Raw genomic sequence first — 22,296 nt, 5'->3', positions numbered from 1 at the left:
GTTGACTCCTGAAGAGTCCCTGGGCCTTGCCTGCTCCTGGGGAGAGGGAAGGTGCTTCAACGTGGGCCAGCGTGCAGCCAGGACTGCTCCCACGTCTCTGAACGCTGGCACAAAGGGTGCATGGGGAGGAGGATGCGCCCAGAGCACTGTAGAGCGTGCCTGCAGCCCAGGGCTGTGCCACCACTCCTGCTGCCTGCAGTGCAAGGTCCAGTAAAAGTTAATTTACTGTCCTGTAGCTGTCTTTCACCTGTTTAAAATTCTTCCTTCGGGTCTGGCACACAAGGCTTGTGATGCTGCGTGGCAGCAAGGAGGCATCTGCATTTCATCTGAGCTGAGGGCTTGTAACTTGTGGCAGGGCAGGGAATTACCAGCATAAAAGAAATGACAGCTAAAAAAAAAAATTATCAAACACTTTGTTTTCCCAAAGAAAACTTTAATTTCAACAAGACAGGAAGCTGCACAAAGAGAGCTACCGCAAGTTTCTTTTGAACAACAGCTTAAAACTATCTACATCTGTACTTGTGGAGTAGGGGTTCTCCTTCTGAGTAACAGTCTGGCCGCAGGGGCCTGGCCTTGCAAAGGCCACCGAACTGCACCGGGTAGCCAGCTCTGTCCTGTACCAGGACAGGGGCTGTCCTTCCCTTCACAAAGGCAAAGCAGCATTTGAGGGGGGGGTGGGTAGGGACCCTGAAAACAAAAATCCACCCCAGGAAAACAGGACTTGCCTTTAAAGCGTTGTTTCCTCTTGGAGTAAGTCCAGCCTGACGTGTTTCAAAACAGCAGTGGAAGCCTCTTCCAGTTTGCAGGTCAGTCTAATCCAAAGCATCATCCCAAGCTAGAGCCAAGTGGGCCAGGGAAACCTGCCCTGGCCACCCCCTCGGTGGCTCAAGCCTTGCCAGCCCATGGCAGGGATCACCACTGCCTTTCAGGGTGGCCAATGCACCAAGGCCCCCAGAAAAGCATCCCATGAGGGACAGCACGGTGCAAACCCTCACTCTCCTGCCTTGCAGAGGCACCCAGTGCTGCTCTGCCGTGGCCACCCATCCTCTTGGGCTGAAGAAGGGGGTCAGAGCCCAGACCCTGCAGTGGAGTCAGGCTCAGGGCCATGCAAGCAGCTCCTCTGTTTCACCACCTCCCCAGCTGCTAAAATATGAAGCTTTGCAAGTGCAGGGTGCCATCTGCTAGAGGGCAGGGAGCTGCAATAGATGACTTTCAGCTGGGGGCACATTAAAGTGGACAGAGCATCCCACCTTCTATGTATTTAACTTTAAAAGGGCTTGTTTCAAGCCTAGTAGCCTCCTTCAGCCCAACAACAGAAATGTGAAGATTGCCTCTGCCTGTTTCCAGGCTGCAGGATGTTAATCAGCCTGGGCTGAGGGCCAAAAGGGGGCCAGAGCTTTTTCCCTGGATAAGGAAGTGTGTTCCTCTCCCAGCTGAAGCATCATCCTTCCAGTGCGGAGCAGGCACCACAGGCGATGGGGAAGAGGCTGGTGAAGAAAGGGAAGCAAAACCCAGAAGGTTTTGCTCAGCTCTGAGCTGGAAAAGTGTCTCAAATCAAGAAAAGAGGCAACTGGAGTTTCTATTTAAAACCATCCTAACCAAAACAAAAAAAATTCAGGTAAACCATCCAACAGGAAAGAAGGGAAAAAAAAAATCAACCCCAAACAGTAAGACTCCGATTAGCATTTGTAACCATCCAAGCAGATGGCAAGGGCAGTGAGGAGCGGAGTCCGGCAACACCGCATCGTTGCCCTGGGGCTGGAGCTCACTGGCATCCCGTCCTCGTCACCGTCCCAGGCCCTGTGGCACCCCACTGCCTGGCCATCCCCACCAGCAGGGGACAAGGAGCCTCCTGCCACCTCTGCCCATCTGCCAACCATCTCTCCCCCCGCCCACCCGCTGCCCATCAGTTCTCGCCCGCCTGGACGTACTCCTCGGTGGCCTTGGAGATGGTGCTCAGGTACTGCCAGCTCAGGGCGGCCAGGAGCATGGCACATGACAGGTAGATGGGGGAGTAGTGGTGGCGTGATGCCATGGGGCTGCTGGGCAAGCTCATGGCGCGGATGGAGGTGATGACCTGCTGCGTCTTGTTGGATGATGGGTCCGTGCTTGGGATCTTCTGGTAGATCTGGGGAGGGAGGAAGGAGGAGTTATGGTTCCCGCCCAAGGTTGAGGAGACAAATGGGACCACCGGGTGGAAGAGGAAGCTTTAAGGGCCACCGTGTCCTCAAGAGCAACGTCAGTGGTGGACTGCACCTGGATGGGGCCAGGGCCCATTTCCCTTGAGAAGTGCACTAAGCCAAGCAGCCTCTTGAGGGCACCCCATGACGGGAGATGGACCACATGGCCTCAGACACAATCCCTCAACCACAAGCAGCGCTGCTGGGACCAGTGGTTCTTGCCGCCCCACAATCCTCACCCACTGCCGGTGTGCTGCAGCCCACCTCAAACCAGTGAGGACACCCCAGTGTGACCAGCAGCCAGCGTGACTGCCAGGAAACGGCCACCTCCATCAGATAACCCCATGGTCTTTGGGGTTTTCCCTTCATGGTCTGCAAACTCCATGGCCTTTCAGATACTTGTCTGCATGAGTCTCAAGGAAGTGTGCCCAAGCAGAGACCCTCTTCTGGGCTAAGGTGCTGAGGTGTCACTGTCCCTTGCCACGGGGTTGGCCAGCCCACAAAGGGAGTTCTAATAACCCATGGTTCGGGGTCTCCCTGGTGCAGAAGTAATGTCTTTTTATCTAACAGCCCTCACTGTATTTGGTTTTTGGGGTTGAGGTGGGTTTTTTTCCCATGAAACCATCCACCAGTTGTTCTTTCACGTATACTTTTAACCTCCACAGTACCCTCAAGTCGGGAGTCCCACTGCTTTAACCACCTGTGAAGAGCTGCCCTTATTTACTCTTGGCCACAGAGGTCAAGGAAACAACCACCACACATCATGCTGCCAGCTGCGACTACAGACCCAGAAAACAAGACTGCTCACTGGAACAGCCCATGGGGAGATGATGCAACCTGTTCAGAAGCGTGTTGTGGGAAAGGTCCTCTGTGCATGCTCAGCCCAGGTGAAGCCCTGCACTGTGACAGCCGACTCCTCTGGTTCTCCACCAGGAGACTTCAGTCTCTACCTCTCAACACAGGTGCAGACCAAGGGTATGTTCAAGGGAACACATCAAGCACCCAGTTTGGTCCAAGCCAAAACTGTGTCAGGGTCACCATGCCCTGGTACCACTGAACTGACTGACAGAGGTAAGGAAAGGATTAACAGAGTCACCTGTTTTCCCAGTTCCACAATGGGAATGAGGATGGGACCAGCCAGAAGTTACTCAAAGCAAGCTGCTCGACCTACCTCTTCCACATACTGATACATGATGGCTTTGACAGCTTGTATGTTTGTGGCATCCATCATGAGAGTGACGGCTTGTCCCTTCCGGATCTTCACGACCCCCCTGAACACCTGCTTGTTGTTATAGCAGGCAGCCAAGGTGGCAATAGCCATCACCTAAGGAGAAACACCAAGAGCCCTTACTGCATTGCGAGGAGCTTGCCAAGGGAGTAACCTTGGCTCTAGTGAAATTGAGAGCAAAACACTCTGGAGTGGAGCCACAATCTCACCAGCAGCAGAAACGGTAGGTATCGTGAAAGAAGGAAGAGACAGAAGAGATGGAGGGTAAAACAGGCTAATATTAACATGATACATAACCTCCTTCACCCAACTTCTCATCAGCTGGGCTCCAGACGATGAAGAACCACTTGAAAACATAACTCACCTGGGGGATAGCGCAGAAGTTGAAGACACTTTGGTTTTTCAGGCGGGATAAGTATGTGAGGACATCAGGGACATGGTGGAGGGCGTTGGTGATGAGCTCATTCAGACACTGGACAGCCATATCGATGTTCTCTGGTTTGGCAAGATCAGAGAGCTTCTTTGCGTATCTGCTCCAAACCTAAACACCAAGATAAGGACTCACAAGTTGGAGGGCACATTCATGCTGTAAGAGACATCAATAACAGTCCGAGGTCTGGGAGAACAAGAACCACCAGACACCCACAAAAGCCTTGAAGGACTGGGGCTTGCTAGGCTAAAGAAAAGAAGGAAGGGCAGGCTCCGGAGACATGACAGTGGCCTTTGTATATACAAAGGGATTGTGAAGAAGAAGGATGCAACTCATCTCCACATCTTCTCGAGGCAAGGCAGGGAAAAGACGCCTCACACATCAGGCTGACATCAATAAATGCTCTATGAGACAGGTCAGTCACATATGGAAAGGGACAGAAAAATTCAAGGGCTTCAAGAACAGTGGACAAGCATCTGTCAGACACAGGCAGAGCTGATCCTGCCTTTGGGAACGGACTAGGTAACCTCTCGAGATCTCACCCAGTCTTATCCTCCCTTATTCCTAGAACTGATATAACAGAGAGGGGGGAGAAAGCTGCCCAACACATTCTTCCTTGGCAGTGTGGGGAGACATGACCCCATCCCCACATCTGCACCCAGACAGCTGTAGACACATGTGGAACTTAGCTAGCATTAGAAGAACTGTTATTACCAAGGAGATGTACAACCAACAGTAATGATCTCACGCAGCAGAGCTTTACTGTAGGGTCTTAATACAATCAAAGCAGACTGTCAAGTCTCTCCTGTTAACTTTGATTTAAAGGGACATGAGAGACGCTACAATTTTAGCTGTGCACCTTCTGCTATGCACCCTGTAACATTCCTGAGACAGGTGTCCTGGGAAGCATGGCTGGTTGGCTCCATCCATTACAGGTCTTGGATGGAAGTATGAAAGACTGTCAAGGGACACCAACAAACGGTGGGAAAAACCCTGGCTTTGGGGATTTTCAAGGAAATTCCAGCAGGAACCCTTCTAACGAGAGGATGCAACTCACTGTATTAAAGCAGCAACAACAGTACGTTCAGTCTTAGTGCATTTCCCAAAGAGGCACAGCAGAAATGCTCACCCCAAGGCAGTGTTTCCCCTCACCTCTCTGGGCCAGAACTCCCTTCCCTCCAGCTGGTCCTCCAGATAGTCACGGATGATGTTGGTTTTCTGCAGGAAGAGGCCCATGGAGTTCGCCAGCTCTGTGTCTTGCCCGACAATAGGATCTTCTAGCTCTGATGCAGAGAAGAGACGGGAAAGGCCGATTCCCACCAGCCCAGCAACGTAGTGACAATACTGCAAGGCACCAAGAGGGGAAGGGGCAGAAAAAAAAACCAAGATAAAAGGAGCAGTTACAAAGAGCTGCCTATTTGCCACAGCGAGTTTTACAAAAATGATGCTCAGAAGTACTTGACAGTACATTTTCTGCACGTTCTCATGGCCATCTCTGGGACATCTCAGCTCTCCCATGCCCAGCAAACACCTCACTAAGGATGTCCCACCAAGGTGCCACTCTGCCTTCAGCAGCCGAATGAACCACCCACAGGTGAACAGCTGATGTGATGGGTCACCCAAAACACGTGCTGGTGGGCAAAACCAACAATCCACGCCATCCTCCCGTTACCCACAGGACCAGCAGTCTCTCAAAACCTTCCCAAGCCCACACAGCCTCCCTCATCCAGCTGAACTCTCTTCCCACAAGGATGCTCTGTCTCCTCTTTCCACAGAGACAAGGCGGACCCTACTCATGTTCAGTCCACTCCTCTGTCTGGGCTGACTTACCTTATCCCACTCATGCTGAGAGTCCACCTTCTTCTCCAAGAACTCTGCCATCCCGACACCCATCTTGTGGCAAATATCTGAAATCACGTCCTGGTAGACCTTTGACAGGTTCCTGAACTCCATGGAGATCTGCCGCACAAACCACCACGAGGGGAAAAAAAAAAGACAGTGTCAGGAAAAAATAGCAGAGCTCAACATTTATTAAGAAATCAGAAAAAGACTGTTTACCAGGCTCTTATCCTGCCCTGGCTGGAGATCTAGGACAACTCCCACAACCACAGTTGTTTCAAGGCCCTCAAAGCACAGGCTCAGTCTGTTCTCAGTCTAAAAGGAACCATCTCTGGCTGTAGATCAGACACAGCAGTATCTTTGGGAAGGCTCTGTGGCCTTGGACTGGTATCATCTGGGAGTTTCAGGACAAAACTAGCTACGCTTGGTGCACAGAGTTTTTTTTTGTAATTTGTGAGAGCACTCCATCACACACGAGAAAAGACAGGGGAGGTTTCTGGTGCTCTGTTCTCCTGAGCCCTCTCCAGCTCTGGCTCTGCAGGGCATATTTTGCACAACTGGAAAGGCATTAACCGAAGGAGAAAGTGTGAAATCCTTCTTCTGCATGTCCAATAACACGATTCAGTGATGCAATCGCTCTCACACTGAAAAAAATTAAAAAGCGCATCCTCCCCTTCCCAAAACTGTGGAGCATTACGTTTTATTGTGCTGAGCTTTATTCTCCATCAGTGGGTAACAACAGCCAGCCCAGGGTGTGTGTCTGGTAAGGACAAGCAATCTGAACGACTACAGCTCAGACACCACCGCAGATCCAGGCTCTCCTCCTGACTCTATCCACGGCTGCTGGCACGTCCTTGCCCTGTGTCTCAGTCTGTCCGTAAAATAAGCATATCGACTCTGCTTCTGTCTCAATGGCTTCAATCCACTACACAGAGAAGCATGACCTGCAACTACACCTCTACCAAATATTATTAAAATCTTACCTGAATATGAACTCAGATTGCCCGAGTGAGTTGACAGTACATTTTCTGCACGTTCTCACGGCCATCCCTGGGACATCTCAGCTCTCCCATGCCCAGCAAACACCTCACAAGGTGCCACTCTGCCTTCAGCAGCCGAATGAACCACCCACAGGTGAACAGCTGATGCGATGGGTCACCCAAAACACGTGCTGGTGGGCAACACCAACAATCCATGCCATTCTCCTGTTACCCACAGGACCAGCAAACACCTCACTAAGGATGTCTCACCAAGGTGCCACTCTTGCCTTCAGCAGAGTTTTGGGTCAAAAACTCGTGGGTCAAGATAAAGGCAATTTAATAAAGCAAAAGCAAACACGTACACACCAAGAGAGAACAACCAAGTGCCATAAACACCTTCTCAAAAGCTCTTCTTAGGTACCAAGCCACTGGCATACCTACCATACCTCTATCGCTATACATCAAGAATCCCCTGACAACAGTCATCTCCTATAGCACATGCCCCTCTCAGATAGGGCACACCCACTGTTATCCCAAGGCTGAGCATCAAAATTTACAATACACCGCCGTTTTCCAAACAATTATCCCATTCCCACTGCTAGGGAAAGCCCAATAAGGATAGAATAAATATAAAATGGTAAAAAGCTGAACAAAACAGAACTTCATCAGAAAATGAAACGCTCCTCACTGTAACTATTATACCTTTTCTTAAACAGAGCTTAAAAAAAACCCCTAAAAAATAAACCCAGCTATTCTTGATCAACGTGACCAACAGCAAAACTGCAGCATCTACCAAGGGCTGGTCCTTGTGCCCTCACCAAAACCAGACCTCTGTATCCTCACTCAGCAGAGCTCAGCCTTGCCTTCCAGCCACAGCATCTCCTTCTGCTCTCAGCTTGATGGATCCCCTCTAGGACACTGGCCACATGGGTTTCCCTTCGGTGCTGGGAGATGCTGCATCTCAGCACTGCAAAGCTCCATCATCCCACTGCTCCTGCTGGGGCTGAAACCTGGCAGGAGCCCAAATCAAGCATCGTGGTTTCAGGTCTCCTGCCTGCCATCCTGAGTGCCTACAGCACAGAGTCAAGGCCCTACAGCTACATCTGCACCATTAAATATCACGCATGGACTCAATCACCTGCACAGCTACCCCATTAGCACGGCCCTGGATGTGCTTTGGACCCCAAGCAATCCCCAGGCGGAGCTTGGGAAGTAGCGTGGGCCAGAAACCACTTCTTAAGGACAGTCTGGGATGCAACCACGCTGTTCTGGATGCTAAGAGAGTTCAACAGCTTGTACATGGACAGACTTTCCCCACTGGCCTCCAGGTCAGAGAACAGGGTCCAATACTGTTTAGCTTGCTAGTGGAGATGCAGACTCTCTGTGGCTTCCTTTTAGAAGCATCCTTAGAGCAGTAAGACTTTGGGAAATAGTTACTAACAGCGAGGGTGCTTTTTATCTTCTATGCATGTCAAAGATCTGTGGACAGACTCCTGTAGCTCCAGAGCCAATCCTGCAGGACCACTACAAACGCTGGTCCATCCACAAGCCAGACGCCAGACCAGCTTTCCTCCTCTCCCTACCTGTTAGGGGTCACAGGACACCCTACCCATGCAATGCACGGTGTTGGGCAACAAATCCAAACTGCTCTCCACAACACAACAGTCATTTACTCTTCTTCCAACAGAGGAGGCAAAAACCCACTTTTCAGAGCTGGCACTTTTCCACAGCCAGGTTACCTCTGGCTCACGCAGAGAGTTGCACAATGTTTGGGGTTCTCACTCCAGCTCTGCACCCAGTTCCACGTGCAGGTGATGTAGCTCTTCCGAAGAGCTCCGGGCTCGCTAGGGACTGAATGAATTCAGGTGTAACGTGGAGAGACAACCGTGCACACAAAGGTGACATAAAGCTGCTGAAGCAAGGTGGATGTCTTACCGTTGGGAAGTCCTCGAGCACCTGCCGGTCCTTCTCCTTGCTCTCCATGTATTTCCACTCTGGTTGATAGAGATAGGAGTGAAACTCGTGCAGCATCGGGACCTTTACATCTAAGCTGATGGTCATGTCATCCTCTATAGTATCCAGGGCACGGAGAACTAGGTAGAATATACAGACGGCATGTCTGGGGGGGGGAGAAAGAACAATCGTCCCTTACTTGGGATTGCCTTTTAGGCAGGACAAACAGTTCAGATTAACCACGCAGCCTTCGGCAGTGTTCCAACTCACCACAACACACACCGGCACCACATCATCGATGCCTTGGAAGATACAAGCTCTTCCAGTAAAATTCGCTTTCATGTTTCAAGTGATATGGTATTTCAGCCACCAAGCAGAATGGAAAGTGGTGATGTGAAAACCTTCCTGGTCCCCACTGTTGTTTAACAGTGTCTCCTACAGCTTTGGTCAAGGGATACCCACATCCAATCCCTCCTCCATCAAACCCTGGGTGTCAGCTTCCCCAGCCCTCATGTGGGAACAGTGGCTGTCCCCTCCTGTGCAGGAACATAAAATAAATGCATTAGAAACGTGCTGCTCAAATCTCAGGGTCACAGGAGCAGGTTAGGGATGGAAAGCACCAACAGCAGCACTTCCCACCTACCGTGACCATCACAGAATCACAGAATGGTTTGGGTTGGAAGGGACTGTGGTGGGTTGACCTTGGCTGGATGCCAGGTGCCCACCAAGCCACTCTACCAGCAGGACATTGGGTCAAAAACTTGTGGATCAAGATAAAGGCAGTTTAATAAAGCAAAAGCAAAGGCTGAATGCAGAAGCAAAGGAAAACGAAGATTTTATTCTCTACTTCCCATCAGGAGGCGATGTCCAATCACTTCCTGGGAAGTAGGGCTTCAGTACACACAGCGGTTGCTCCAGAAGACAAACGTTGTGATAATGAATGCCCCCCCCCCCATTCCTTTCTCTTAGCTTTTATTGCTGAGCAGATGCCATATGGTATGGAATATCCCTTTGGTCAGTTTGGGTCAGCTGTCCTGGATGTGTCCCCTCCCAAGATGTTGCCCATCCCCAGCCTTCTGGTGAGGGGGAAATGTTGGGGAGACAGCCTTGATGCTGTGGGAGCACTGCTCAGCGGGAGCCAAAACACTGGGGTGTTATCAACGCCTTTCTAGCTACCAATACAAAGCACAGCACGATGAGGGCTGCTGTGTGGAAAATTAACTCCATCTCAGTCAGACCCAATACAGGGACCTTAAAGATCATCTAGTTCCAACCCCCTGCCATGGGCAGGGACACCTTCCACTAGACCAGGTCGCTCAAAGCCCCATCCAACCTGGCCTTGAACACTTTCAGGGATGGGGCATCCACAACTTCTCTGGGCAACCTCTTCCAGTGCCTCACCACCCCCACAGTAAAGAATTTCTTCCTTAGATCTAATCTAAATCTACCCTCTTGCACTTTAAAACCATTACCCCTTGTCCTATCACTACACTCGTTGATAAAGAGTCCCTCCTCATCTTTCCTGTAGGCCCCTTTAAGTACTGGAAGGCTGCTATAGGGTTTCCCTGGAGCCTTCTCTTCTCCAGGCTGAACAACCCCAACTCTCTCAGCCTGTCCTCATACGGGAGATGCTCCAGGCCCCTGATTATCATCACAGCCCTCCTCTGGACCCGCTCACACAGCTCCACGTCTTGAACCTCCACTCTGAGCAACAGAGGTGCCTCCACACAAACTCCCTGTGGGCTGACCGCTGTGAAAGCTGCAGCAGGCCTGACCTTGGTTAGGAAACCCAGGTTTTTCCCTTCATGCAGAGAACTACGCCATGGCTTTTGGCCTTCTAAGACACATATCGGGGAAGCGATGGGCCTGTAAGGTCTCCCTGGGCAGGGCAGGGCACTGTCAGATCCAACCCTGCAAGCAAGATGGAAGGCTCTCAGCCAGCACTCGCTAGGATCCAGAGGACAGAGCCCGAGGTCAGCATATTGGAAAAACCAAATGCAAAATAAGGAAGGGGAAAAAAGCAGGTGTACTTTTCCTATTTTCCGTTCTCTGCACCCAGCACCCTTTTAGCCAGTTTTGGGGGGAACAACGGGGTCCCTTACTGGACAACAGGAATGTCAGGACTGGCAGATAGAGCCAAAATACCCTGTATTTTTAAATCTCCATGCACAAGACGCTGGAGCCAGCCCACATGTCCAAGCACCCCAGCAGAAAGCTGCTGGAGAGCCACTTCCCCTCCCAGTCCCACCACCCCTTCCTTCCCCACCCAGGCTCCACATTTCTGCAGCTGAAGCAAAAACGAAGTCCTGATGGCGAGAAATACCAGCTCCAGGATTTATATAAAATAATCCCCTAGCTCTAAATGAGCACAGGGATACTTCAAGGAGATGGCGTGTTTATTAATTGTTTGACAAATGGAAACTAGCTTGGACTGCCTTAAACGCTAATTATGAGGTGAAAGCATTGCTCTTTCTGGGATGACAATGTGCAAGTGGCGATTAAGGAGCCAGGGAAAACTGACTGGCTCTTAGAGCCAATACTGTTAAATTTGGCATTTTTTCCTTAATTGAAGGGTATTTAATACCTCTGTCAAACCACGCATCTGAGCGCTCACGAGCAGCTGCCTTGTGCCCTCCTGTTCCTTTGCACGACCGAGTTTTTCCATTTCAACCAAGCTGCAAACGTTCATCTGACACGATCCAAGTGCCCCGGCCTCCTACCCCTTTCAGCAGCAACTTCCACCAGCAGCAACCAAGAAGGGCAGAGCAGAAGCTGAAATGCCATCCCAGAAGCACCTCTCGCATCGACACCGTGCCAAGGGAAGAGCTAGCAGTAACTCCAGAGCCCAGCACGGTTAGAACACTTATTTAACTCCACTTCTGCATCCAAACCTTAACTGCATCCCTAGCTTCCATCATATACTGAATTTAGCTCCATGGTGATTTGGGCAAATCAAAGGAAGAAATTTTTTACACTGAGGGTGGTGACACACTGGCCCAGGTTGCCCAGAGAGGTGGTAGATGCCCCATCCCTGGAAACATTCAAGGCCAGGTTGGATGCGGCTTTGAGCAACCTGCTCGAGTTGAAGATGTCCCTGGTCACTGCAGGGGGGTTGGACCAGATGACCTTTAAAGGTCCCTTCCAACCCAAACCATTCCGTGATTCTATGAAATTAAGATCATAAAAACAACTACGCAGTGAGTGTGGTTTGCCTGCAGCTCCCCATTTCTCTGCAGGGTTCTCAGGCACCATGGTCCCCTCTGATCTCCAACCTGAGATCCATGGGGATGACAGGGGCCAACCAAAGCCACACAGTCTTCACCAGAAAACACGTGTGACAGTGCTGGGAAGAGGACACTCCAGCGTTACCTCCCCTTCGCACAACTGGAAGCGCCCAATTCTGAAGAGCAAGCCTGGTTTCATCGTAGGGCTTAAGCTCCAGCTCTGTCCTAGCCCTAGGTCCCCCCTTCCCAGGCAAGGAGGTCTCTTTTCTGCTTTCTCCTTGCCACCACGTTCACCCTCTGCCAGCACAAGTCTGGTCCTTTCCACAAAGCAGCTGAACCTGCAGGAATTGATCCTGAAGGGTCCCAGGGACAGGCAGGACCACGGGGCCAGCAGCAAGGAAGGCAGGAGCATCCCTCTCCTCCACTCCATCACCAGGAGAGGAGGTATGATGCTGGCTCATAAGTCCTCTCCAGCACCAGGAGTTATGATGTTGGCTCAGCTGCCAATGAAGCTGCAGTTTTGAGCCTCCCACCTTCCAAGAAAACATCCTAACCATGGAGCAATGGGCCGGACAGGGCCCTGGCCTGCAAAACACATGATTTATGGGGCCAAAAAAAATAAGCAAGAAGAAACCAAACATTTTAGCTCAACTACCAATACCCTGGCCTGAGAAGCACTGCTCCAAGCACTCATCCAGAAGTTCTCTGTTTTTCAACAGTCCTTGGCAGATGCATGGAAACTCTCCCCGGAGCAGGGATGTGAACCAGGGAGCAAGAGCTTCACACTTCCCCAGCCTTCAAAAAAGGAGATTTCACTCCAAAGAAGTTGCAAATAAAGTTGTGGCAGGGGAGGGGACTGGGCTGTGGTGTAGCACACCATGCTCAGGAGCAGACCCTGGGCAGTGCCGTGTTTCTCAGCACGACATGGTGGTTTTAATGCTTGAATCCTACACCACCAGCTCCTTTAGCCAGCAAGCACAGACACAAATATTAAGCAGTCTGTAACCACAGGGGTTCCATTTAACCCCCTAATGGGGTTAACATCAATGAAAGCACTTCTTTGATGTGATCCAGCAAGACTAATTCCTTTGGTAAGCTTGCTGTTCTGCCTATTTCTATATTCTGCCTATTTTGCATTTCCCTCTTTTGTCCCTTAACTCTTCAGTGGAGCTACTGTGCTTTGAAAATGGGTTTCTTCTGATCCACTACAGGGTCAGCTGTAATTCAGCAGCAATCCCTGCGTAGCCATAGGTTGCAAAGATCCAGCAATAGGATTTTTAGGATGCCAGGCAGAAGTCTCTGTGCCCTGAGGGTAGGAAGCCCTCCTGATCCAAGCAAGCTGCAACGCAAGGATTAAAGAACAGAAAAGACAGACAAGAAAGATAACTGCAGGAAGATGAAGGCCAGCACGCAGCATACTGACAGTGCTAACAGGTTTCAAGGCGTTTTATCAACTGGCCTTTTTTTTCTTAATTTCTACATTAGCTAATATACCAAGCATGGAAAAAAAAGTTTAATTCTTGGCCCCACTCATACCTTTCCACGCAACCCCGGCCAAACCGCTGAATTTCTTTGCATTTCCTGCAAAACAGGCTGCAGACGACCATTTCATAAATGCTGGACGACAACTACGGGGCATCATCCAAAATGCCAAACTAGGGCTCAGAAACCCAACAGATAACCCAGTGTTCAGGCTGGCGCCTGCAACTGCTCGGCGGAGTCGCAAACGCAGCATTAGACGTGTCTAGTGCAACTTATAGCAAACCCCTAATTTTGACGATTAACCCATCTTGGGACTAACTGGAGAGAGATCTACATGCTGAAATCAGTTATTTCTGTATGAATAGAATATATAAAGCATATATACACACACAAGGCCCCAGGCCAGCTGAGCTTTGCATCCTCGTTACTATTACCATTTGAAGATTTCCTGCACGGGTCAGCAAAATTTGTACAGCAAAAAAAGAGTGTGCAGCAAGCCCCCTCCAACGATCGCATAGTTTTTGAGGTGGCTGTTTCCAAACACACCTTTCTGGCAGCGTCCAGACCCTTGGTCAGCCCCGAGTTTTTGCTCACGTCCTCCCGCCTGCGTGGCCATGTCCCTCCGGCCAGCCCGAAGACCAGCGCCAGCCTTGGCACTGCCAGGACACATTCCCAGGGTGTCACAAACAGCACATGGCCAGGCGCTGCATTTAACTGTCCGCTGGCCAAGAAGCTGTAGGGCCTGTCCCCAGGCCTGCTCGGCTGAGGAACCCAGCTCGGGGTGGGGGATGCATCACAGGCAGCCAGCTCAGACGTGAAAAACCCCACGTCCAGCTGCACGGGGTGGGGCTGCACTGAGCGTCTCTCGGCCAGCTCAGCCCAGTACCTTGGCGATCTGCTGCACGGGGGGTGGAAGAGGGAGCGTTTCCCAGGTGCTCAGCTAAAGAAACATAGCATATGGGGGCACTGCACGGACCACCTCCTGGCCAGCTCCTCTGCCAGGGAGCCCTGGCGCTGGGGGAGGGGGGGGCAGGGGGCATTGCACCCCCCCACCTCCCGAGGAGCCCCGGTGTTGGGGGGGGGGCATTGCGCCCATCACCTCCTGAGGAGCCCTGGTATTGGGGGGGGCATTGCACCCACCACCTCCCGAGGAGCCCTAGTATTGGGGGGGGCATTGCACCCCCCACCTCCCGAGGAGCCCTGGTATTGGGGGGGGCATTGCACCCACCACCTCCCGAGGAGCCCCGGTGTCGGGGGGGGGGGGGCATTGCACCCACCACCTCCTGAGGAGCCCTGGTATTAGGCGAGCATTGCACCCACCACCTCCCGAGGAGCCCTGGTATTAGGCGGGCATTGCACCCCCCACCTCCCGAGGAGCCCTGGTATTGGGGGGGGCATTGCACCCACCACCTCCTGAGGAGCCCTGGTTTTGGGGGGGGGCATTGCACCCACCACCTCCTGAGGAGCCCCAGTGTTGGGGCGGCATTGCACCCACCACCTCCCGAGGAGCCCTGGTATTGGGGGGGGCATTGCACCCACCACCTCCTGAGGAGCCCTGGTATTGGGGGGGGCATTGCACCCCCCACCTCCTGAGGAGCCCCAGTGTTGGGGCGGCATTGCACCCACCACCTCCCGAGAAGCCCCGGTGTCGGGGGCGGGCATTGCACCCCCCACCTCCCACCCCCCCGTCCAGGGACCCCGGCCCCCCCCCTCGCTCACCGCAGCTCTCCGTCCAGGGCCTGGATGACGGCGGCGAAGCTGCGGCTGGTCTGGTTGAGGTAGCGGTAGCAGATGCGGAGGCCGCGTCCCAGCGAGTCCTGCGGGCAGAGCGGGGTGCAGGGGGGCGGCTGGAGGCGGGGGGCGGCCGGCGGCGGGGCCGGGGGGGAGGCGGGGGCACCGCGCTGCTGCACCCTCCGCCCGCCGCCCCGCAGCCGCCCCAGCGCCCGGGGGGGACCCCGCGGCGGGGAGAGGGCCAGCGTCCGCTTGAAGAGGGACACGGCTTTGGTGCTGGCCGCCATGGGGGCGCGGCGGCGGCGGCGGCGGCGGGGGGGCTGCGGCCCGCTCCGCCCCCCCGGCCCGCCCCGCCGCCCGCCCCCTTAACCCGCTCGGCGCCCGCCCCGTCCGAGCGGTGCCCGGGAAGGACTCAGCGGTGCAAGGCTCGGGAAGAGTAAAGCCGGTGCAAAGCAACCGGGGCCGTGCATCGCTCGGAGCCGGGGCAACGCACGCAGGGTACCGGCCCCGAGCAAGGCACGGAAAGCCAGAAGCCGGTGCGATGCTCGAGCGGGCCGAGCCGGTGCAACGCCCGGGAAGCACCGAGACCGTGCAAGGCGCAGAAAGCCGAGCCGGTGCTGCCCACCGGTAACACCGGTGCCGCGCACGGCGGCCGCGCAACGCTCCCCCACAGCAACGCCGCAGCCGCGCAGGGAGATGACAGCCCCCGCCCCCCCCGTCCTTCTTCGCCCGGGCACCCATCGACGGAGACAGCGAAGCGCATCCCGTCCCGCTCACCGGGTCGATCCGCGGCATGACGGCCCGGTAGCCGCCCATCTTGAACCGCAGCAGGTTGTAGATGTCCTCGGGGTGGCCCAGCCATTTCCTCAGCAGCTCCATGGGGGCCGCGCTCATCCCCCCGCCGCCGCCGCGCGCTCCCGCCACCGTTCCCCCCCCGCCCGCCGCTTAACCCGGAGTCGGGCGGGGCCGCCTCTGTCCCACCCCTCCACCAATCAGCTCGCTCGTACCATGGCTCGGTGGGCCGGCGGGAGCGCCCATTGGCCGAGGTGCTCTCGCACCAGGGAAGCGCCAGCCAATAGGAAGGCGGCGGGGCTGGTGTGACGGCCGCCGGCCGGCGCTGACTGGGTAGCGGGGTTCGTCCCCGCTGGCGGAGCGGGAGGGAGGCGTCGGCCCTCGGTACCTCAGCCCCCGCGCGGCCACGGAGCCCTCGGAGACACCCCCCGCTCGGGCCCGTGGGGTCCTGGGCGAGGCACACCACCCTCCCCCGGGGCCACCAGCCCCGCTCCACAGCTCCTTTCCCGCCCTCTCCCCCCCCCAGGCAGCCCCCGGGGCGCAGCCAGGCCCTCCCTGCTTCAGTGAGGCGGCTTTTTGTTTAAGTCATCTTCTGTCCTTTTCCCCAGTGGCGCTTATCCTCTGGAGTCACCCTTCGCTCAGCGGGATGATCCCAGCCTGCTGTGAGACCTCACCCTGCGCCCTCTGCTAGCTTTCCATGTGGGACTCAACCATACGTCCCCTACAGGTACCCAGCTGCTCTCATCCTTCAAGGCAGGAGGTTCAGGTTTCAGGGTTCTGTTCTATTCTTTTTCTGTGGGTTTGTTGTGTTTGTTTTAAAACAGCACTGGAAGTACCATGCCTCATTTCCAGGCCTTCACTAACGCTCTGCAGGACATGCTCAGGAGCAACATTAACCATCTTCTTTAGCACCATAACCCCATTAATTGGATTATTCAACAATCCCATAACCTGCAACCACTCAAGGGCATCGCAGTTCACAGGGGAGAGGCTGTGCAAGTCTTGTTTGGGAAGCAACCTACCACTGAGGTCTTTAAGTCTAGCGTTCCCAGTTGACTTGCAGCCCACCTTTAGATCCAGTTCCCATGAAAAGGGTTTTCCTGCTGAGCCACCCCTACAGCTGAGGAAAGCTGCTGGTACCATCCTCTAAAGGGCAGCACCAAATGCTGGAGTTTTCCCTACACACCTCAGTTTTTAACCAAGAAACTACCAAAAAAGGCACACTGAACTTCAGTTGAACATCACCAGTTCTAACTCCAGTTTTTATTTTTCACTCAAGTCAACAATCTATTGTTCAAATAAACCCAGATCCAGAGGGAGAGGACAGTGACAGCTTCTGCCTACTGGATAGATGCACAGCTCAACAAAGGAGGGACCACATCATCTCTATTTCCAAACTTTTCTGCTTGCAAGTTACCTCGCAGATCATGAGTTTTATGCAATCCCCGTCACAAACATGGTATTTTTGAATTTTTTTTTTTTTTTTTACACTGGATCTAGAATTGGCAGTTTGCCACAAAACTGAAACCTGTGGGGGCAGACACCATGACAGGCAGGCAGAGCCAAGCTCCACCAAGCACTGCTGAGGTTTATTTTCACCCCTCTGAAGGAGGCAGCCGTTCCTGTTAAGAGCTGACAGAGGGAACACTCACTCACTTTTAACCACACTTAATCGCAGCCCAGCACACAGGTACCCAGCTACAAGCAGAAGCAGGATTATCTAATACTGAATTAATCCAGCTGTTCAGGCAGACGGATACACTCCTTTCTGCTAACTCCACCGTAAGCCAGTGCACCCACACCAGGGTCAAGGGACAGGGTCACTTCAGAGCACAGTAATCACCTGCTCAACACCCTACGCTTTCCATTCACCGTAGCCTGACCAGGAGGACCAAGACACCTCAGGTCAAACTATTTACACTGCTGTGTCACCGTGACAAAGAAGACATTTACAACCACTTCCCTTTTTGCATCCAGAGGCACAGTACTTCAGCAACTCCTGTAACCTCCACTGAGCACGTAACTCTGCCAACTCACTGTCCCTAAGGGGCAAACTCAACAGCCTCAAAGAAATCATGAAGCCCTTCTCAGGACAACTGAGAGGATGGTTCAGAGACCACCTAGACACCCTCCAGAAAAGGAGGAACACAGAAAGCCAGGTCACTCGGTCACTGGGGAAGGATCCCCATCCACTGACAGCACCGCAGGCTGGCACTGTGGACACCACCAAGTAAGTCTCTTAAAGCCACCTGAGGGTCCAAGGGTTCCCTTCATCACTGCATGCCCAAGGGGACACTGCTCCTTCTGGTAGATCTGAGGGTGCAGCCCTTTGCCATGCAGCTTGCTGTGCAGCCAGGCAGAGCTGAACTGAATGGCACAGTCGAGCAGATGCTCCAGATCAGAGAGAGCCAAGGCAGAGCCTCGTGTTAATGGATGGATCTTGGCCAGGTACAAGATCTCATTCTTAATGATGTTCCCTGGAAAGGGTGAGAAATAAGATGACAATAAGGACATTTCTTATCTAGACAATGCAGACTTACAGCTCCAGTCACTGTGATTTCTGCCTCAAGGATCACAGCTAGCAACGCCATTCCCCATATCCAAGGTGGCATACAAGGAGTAGACTCACGGCTGGGACTGGACTGGAAGATAGTCTCTTCCCACTACCCCTGAAGCAAACTTTCCTTTCTTCCACAAGTACAAGCCAATCCATAGTCACACACACAAAGACAGTTCACTGTGCTCACGCAGTGTAATCAAGCATCCGAAGCCTGCGGCTACAGACTGCAAGCCTTGTCCTCAGCAATATGACCACATACAACCAGCTGGATCAAGCAGAAGAAGCCATAAGGCTGTGGAGTAAAAGGTTCAGGCATGCAGCTCTGTATCTGTAGACATCCCACCCACACCTTCCTCCATTTCTTGCTCTGCCACTACGCCCTGGAACTCACCCAGCCCTGAAAAATATCTTTGGTCCAAGAGGGTATAGCAGATGGGTTCAGGTACACGGAGGGCATCCAGCGCCCGGCCACGGTGGAACTCCACAGACAGGATGTCGGAAGCAGGATCAGCCCTCGGAGATGAGCACCAGTGCATTCGGCAGTTGTAGAAAACAAGGAAGCCTCCGCTCTCAAAGTGCAGAACCAGTCTGGGAGAAGCAGAGAAGTTAAAGTCTCTCGCCAGAAACATCCCCGAACCATTTGTTATATTAAGCTGTGGCAGAAGAAACTTGCACGGAAAGAGCAGAAAGAGACAGCAGCATAACAATGGAGTGAAAAGCTACTGGAAGGTGAGAAAAGAGCCTGTACATGACATAAGCTTCGGGAGAAGCACACAGTGAAGCATCAGCCCTCGCACACGCCTACTCATTCTCATGAGAGCCAGGGAGACATCTTGAAGTACCAGTCCCCCAAGCCTGTACCCTAGCCCAGCTATTCCTTCCCTGCGGATTATCACTGCACATGCTTGTGTGCAGAGGGTCACAGCAGGCACTCCCACACACCAGGCCACCATCTTAATGCAAGGTAGCCTCTTTAATAATTTCAGTCAAAAAACTTTGTTGTAAACCCACACAACCTGTGGACAATTGTTCTTTCTGCTGCCCTGTGGTCCCTAGCCGAGAGCCAGCAGCAGGCAGGGAGATGTACCAGCATCTTAGCTCTCCACAGCAGGCAAGCCAGATGACCAAGGGCTCCAGCAGTAGGGTCCACAGTCAGGGAAACTGATGCTCAAAGCAGCACACAAAACTGACTATATCTGAAACTATTTGTGTAGAAATAAAGCAATCCTTCAAAAGATTGCAGGATGGGGGAACAGGGAGTGTGCCCCTACCAAGTACACTGCATACACAGGTGCCGGACACTCACCTTGTACATCATTAACCACTCGGGTTAAACAGCTCACAAGAGTGGAGTCCACACTGCCTTCCAGTATTTACCCCTTCCTTGTTCAGTACACTTCCAGTGGGACTTAAGAAACACACTGCTGCCTTTAACAGCATCGCTCCAACCAGTAATTCCAGCTGCCCTAGATGTATGCTACTTATTCAAGGCTTCTTTTAAAGATGTAATTGGGAGAAGCTGGCATTTTCAGGGCATCATTTAGTCTAGCATCCTAAAAGTTCTCTCTTTGAATAAAAATCTTAACCAAGCTGGTACTGTGATCCCCAGGCTGGCAGGCAACATGCATCCCACAAGTGCAATCATTAATTCTCTGATCACATACAACAAAGGAGATGAAACACACAGAGACAGCAGAAAAAGGAAAGCATTAGAGAGGATGTGGCTGGGAGGAGGAAGGCAGCAAAGGGCAGAAAACCCAATTTGTTACTAAGGGTAGAAGAACATGCAGTGCTAAGGTAAGGTATGTCCAAGGAAAACCATGACCAACTGATACTGTTGGGAGACCTGCAAGACACCTACAACACAGGGAATACCCAGACAACAGTCTACTGTGGATTCCCTGGTTGAACACACCCCACACCCACTCATGCCATCCCTCATGCCTACTTATCCTAAGAATTATTAGAGGAAAAAAAAAAACCAAGACTAAGAGCATTCCCACACAAATTTAGTTTGAGACAGAAGAGTGCCTCTCCAGAATGAGGCAGGGAGAAAGCAGTTTGTGAGGACTCCACCAAATACCTGGGTATAGGGTCTTTCCAGTCCCCCCTCTTATTGGCTTTGTTTGCTCTTGAGAACTCATTTGCCCGAATGCTGCCAAACAAGCCAAAGTGGAAGCGCAGCCAGTTGCCTGGACCCTCTGCTGCATCTGGAGGTTCAGATCTTGAGTGCTGAAGTTCCTGCAGCTCCTCATCCTGGTGATGTGCCTGTGGAACACAAACCTGTTCTCGCCCTCCCTGGGCAGGAGAACTTGCCCCACTAGCAGCCTCTCTTTGCAGCACCGTCTCTTCTGCAGTTGGTCCTAAGGGACCTTCAGCTGCCACAAATGCCAGGTACAAGTTCTTCCCATGAACCTGAGAAAAAAGGTGGGATGTACTGAGGATCCACGTAACCTCTGGCTCTTTCCACACAAGAGACTATTTTCTGCAACCTCTTTTAGATAGAAGGCATATCATCCCACCCTGAACACGGGATTCATTAGCATGTGAGCTGTTCCCATCAGAGATGTAGTCATCCTCTCAGCATCCCTTCTTTGTCTACATGAAGCACCAGGTGTTCAGATGGCACTCCATTGTGAAGCCCTCTCAGAGGCTCCTGTCAGGCCAAAGAGACATAACAGGACAGACACTTGGGGTTTCAAAGTCTGACATCACCGCTTCTCGTTCGCCTCCCCATTTGGTGCTGGCCTCAAGCATCTCAGGCTAGGGTGACATAATTCAAGGGTGGCTCTGGAGCCACAGGCTAGCCACAAATGACTGTTGAGCAGCTCACATCTGCGTGAGACTGAGACTATCGTGTAATCAGAAGTGAGGCTGCACTAGCATTTGGTCAGTTGAGTCCAAATCATCATCTGAAGGACGTCAGGCAAGTGAAACCCCCAGCAGGACTGACCCACTGTGACTCTCTCACAAGTGCTTCAACCTAGCCAGGTGAAACCCTGCCCTCTGGTATAAGGGAAGCAACTGTGCAAGTTCACAGCTGAGGGAAACAAGGCTGCTGCTTCTGACATCCACATACTGAAGAAATCAACTCTCATCTTCTACAAACAGCCCTCACCAACACCAACTCCTCATCCCTTGAAAGGCACAGAACCAGTGCATTAGCATGGCTGACCAAAACTGCAAATAATTCTGAGCATCTCCGTGTCTAGCCACGTCCCTGCCACAGCCCCTCCTCACAGTAACCTTGATCCCAAACTTTGCAACACAGAGCAGTACTCCAAAATGGGCATTCACATCTCTTTGGCCACATGCACCTATTTTGTGGCTATAAACAAAGCCAGTGGTCCACCTCAAACACAAGCTTGGTGCCATTTCTCAGGTTATGCATCTTCTGAGACCCAGATGCAGGACAATGGTGGCTTGCCTCAGACTTGTCATGGACCAGTAAGTTCATCTTTAGTACAGCTCACCTGGGAGTCCTGCAGCCTCAGGGCATTCAGGTCATTCACATTGATCTTCCGGCTGCTTCCCCCCACCTTGGCCACCACTTGTCCCACAAAAGGGGAGGTCAGCAGCTGGAACTTCCTCACCGATGGGCCCTCTGGCATCTCCAGCAGCTGTTGAGGGAACAGCAGGTCCTTCTCACACTTGGTGCCCTAGACTTGAAGGAAAGTTGCAACTCAGAAATACATAAAACCAGTCAGAGGCTGAGCTCACCACAGTCTCCTCACCCCTGTTTTCCTCCTCAAGTCCCTGTGGCAAAGTCCATGAAGAGAAATGGGTTCCTTTCAGGCCCAGGGAGGTGGGGGAATTTCCATCCTTGGGGATATTCTTAATTCAATCAAATAAGGCCTTGACCAGCCTGCTTTAATGGTATTTTTCCCCCCACAAGCA

The 22,296-nt window shown here is 52.6% G+C and overlaps 3 protein-coding genes across 4 annotated transcripts in view; all 3 read right to left on the bottom strand.

Annotated features, from left to right (window-relative positions):
* Positions 1 to 597: 597 nt before the first annotated feature.
* Positions 598 to 15,978, bottom strand: FDFT1 (farnesyl-diphosphate farnesyltransferase 1). 2 transcript variants are annotated; one of them, XM_075497710.1, is made up of 9 exons: positions 15,825 to 15,978; positions 15,036 to 15,133; positions 8,593 to 8,776; positions 5,669 to 5,797; positions 4,991 to 5,182; positions 3,773 to 3,949; positions 3,352 to 3,504; positions 1,932 to 2,128; positions 598 to 1,594 (listed from the first exon to the last, which is right to left on the bottom strand). In XM_075497710.1, exons 1-9 carry the CDS (start codon positions 15,939 to 15,941, stop codon positions 1,555 to 1,557), a joined length of 1,287 nt encoding a protein of 428 aa, XP_075353825.1. In that variant the 5' UTR covers positions 15,942 to 15,978; the 3' UTR covers positions 598 to 1,554. The 2 variants fall into 2 exon arrangements, with proteins under 2 accessions (XP_075353825.1, XP_075353826.1); XM_075497711.1 differs by having other exon boundaries at positions 598 to 2,128.
* Positions 15,979 to 17,736: 1,758 nt separating this feature from the next.
* Positions 17,737 to 22,010, bottom strand: NEIL2 (nei like DNA glycosylase 2). The gene is made up of 4 exons (XM_075497709.1): positions 21,873 to 22,010; positions 20,483 to 20,814; positions 18,791 to 18,987; positions 17,737 to 18,316 (listed from the first exon to the last, which is right to left on the bottom strand). Exons 1-4 carry the CDS (start codon positions 22,008 to 22,010, stop codon positions 18,000 to 18,002), a joined length of 984 nt encoding a protein of 327 aa, XP_075353824.1. The 3' UTR covers positions 17,737 to 17,999.
* GATA4 (GATA binding protein 4) overlaps positions 21,925 to 22,296 on the bottom strand; it is a 34,723-nt gene continuing 34,351 nt past the window's right edge. Inside the window, exon 8 of the transcript XR_012775101.1 lies at positions 21,925 to 22,063. The gene's annotated coding sequence lies outside the window, so the exon portion shown is untranslated. The remainder of the gene's footprint in view (positions 22,064 to 22,296) is intronic.

The sequence above is a fragment of the Mycteria americana genome, chromosome 3, assembly GCF_035582795.1.
Source record: "Mycteria americana isolate JAX WOST 10 ecotype Jacksonville Zoo and Gardens chromosome 3, USCA_MyAme_1.0, whole genome shotgun sequence".
NCBI lineage: Eukaryota > Metazoa > Chordata > Aves > Ciconiiformes > Ciconiidae > Mycteria > Mycteria americana.
The sequence above is the reverse complement of the archived record's forward strand: the minus strand, read 5'-3'. Positions and strand labels throughout refer to the sequence as shown.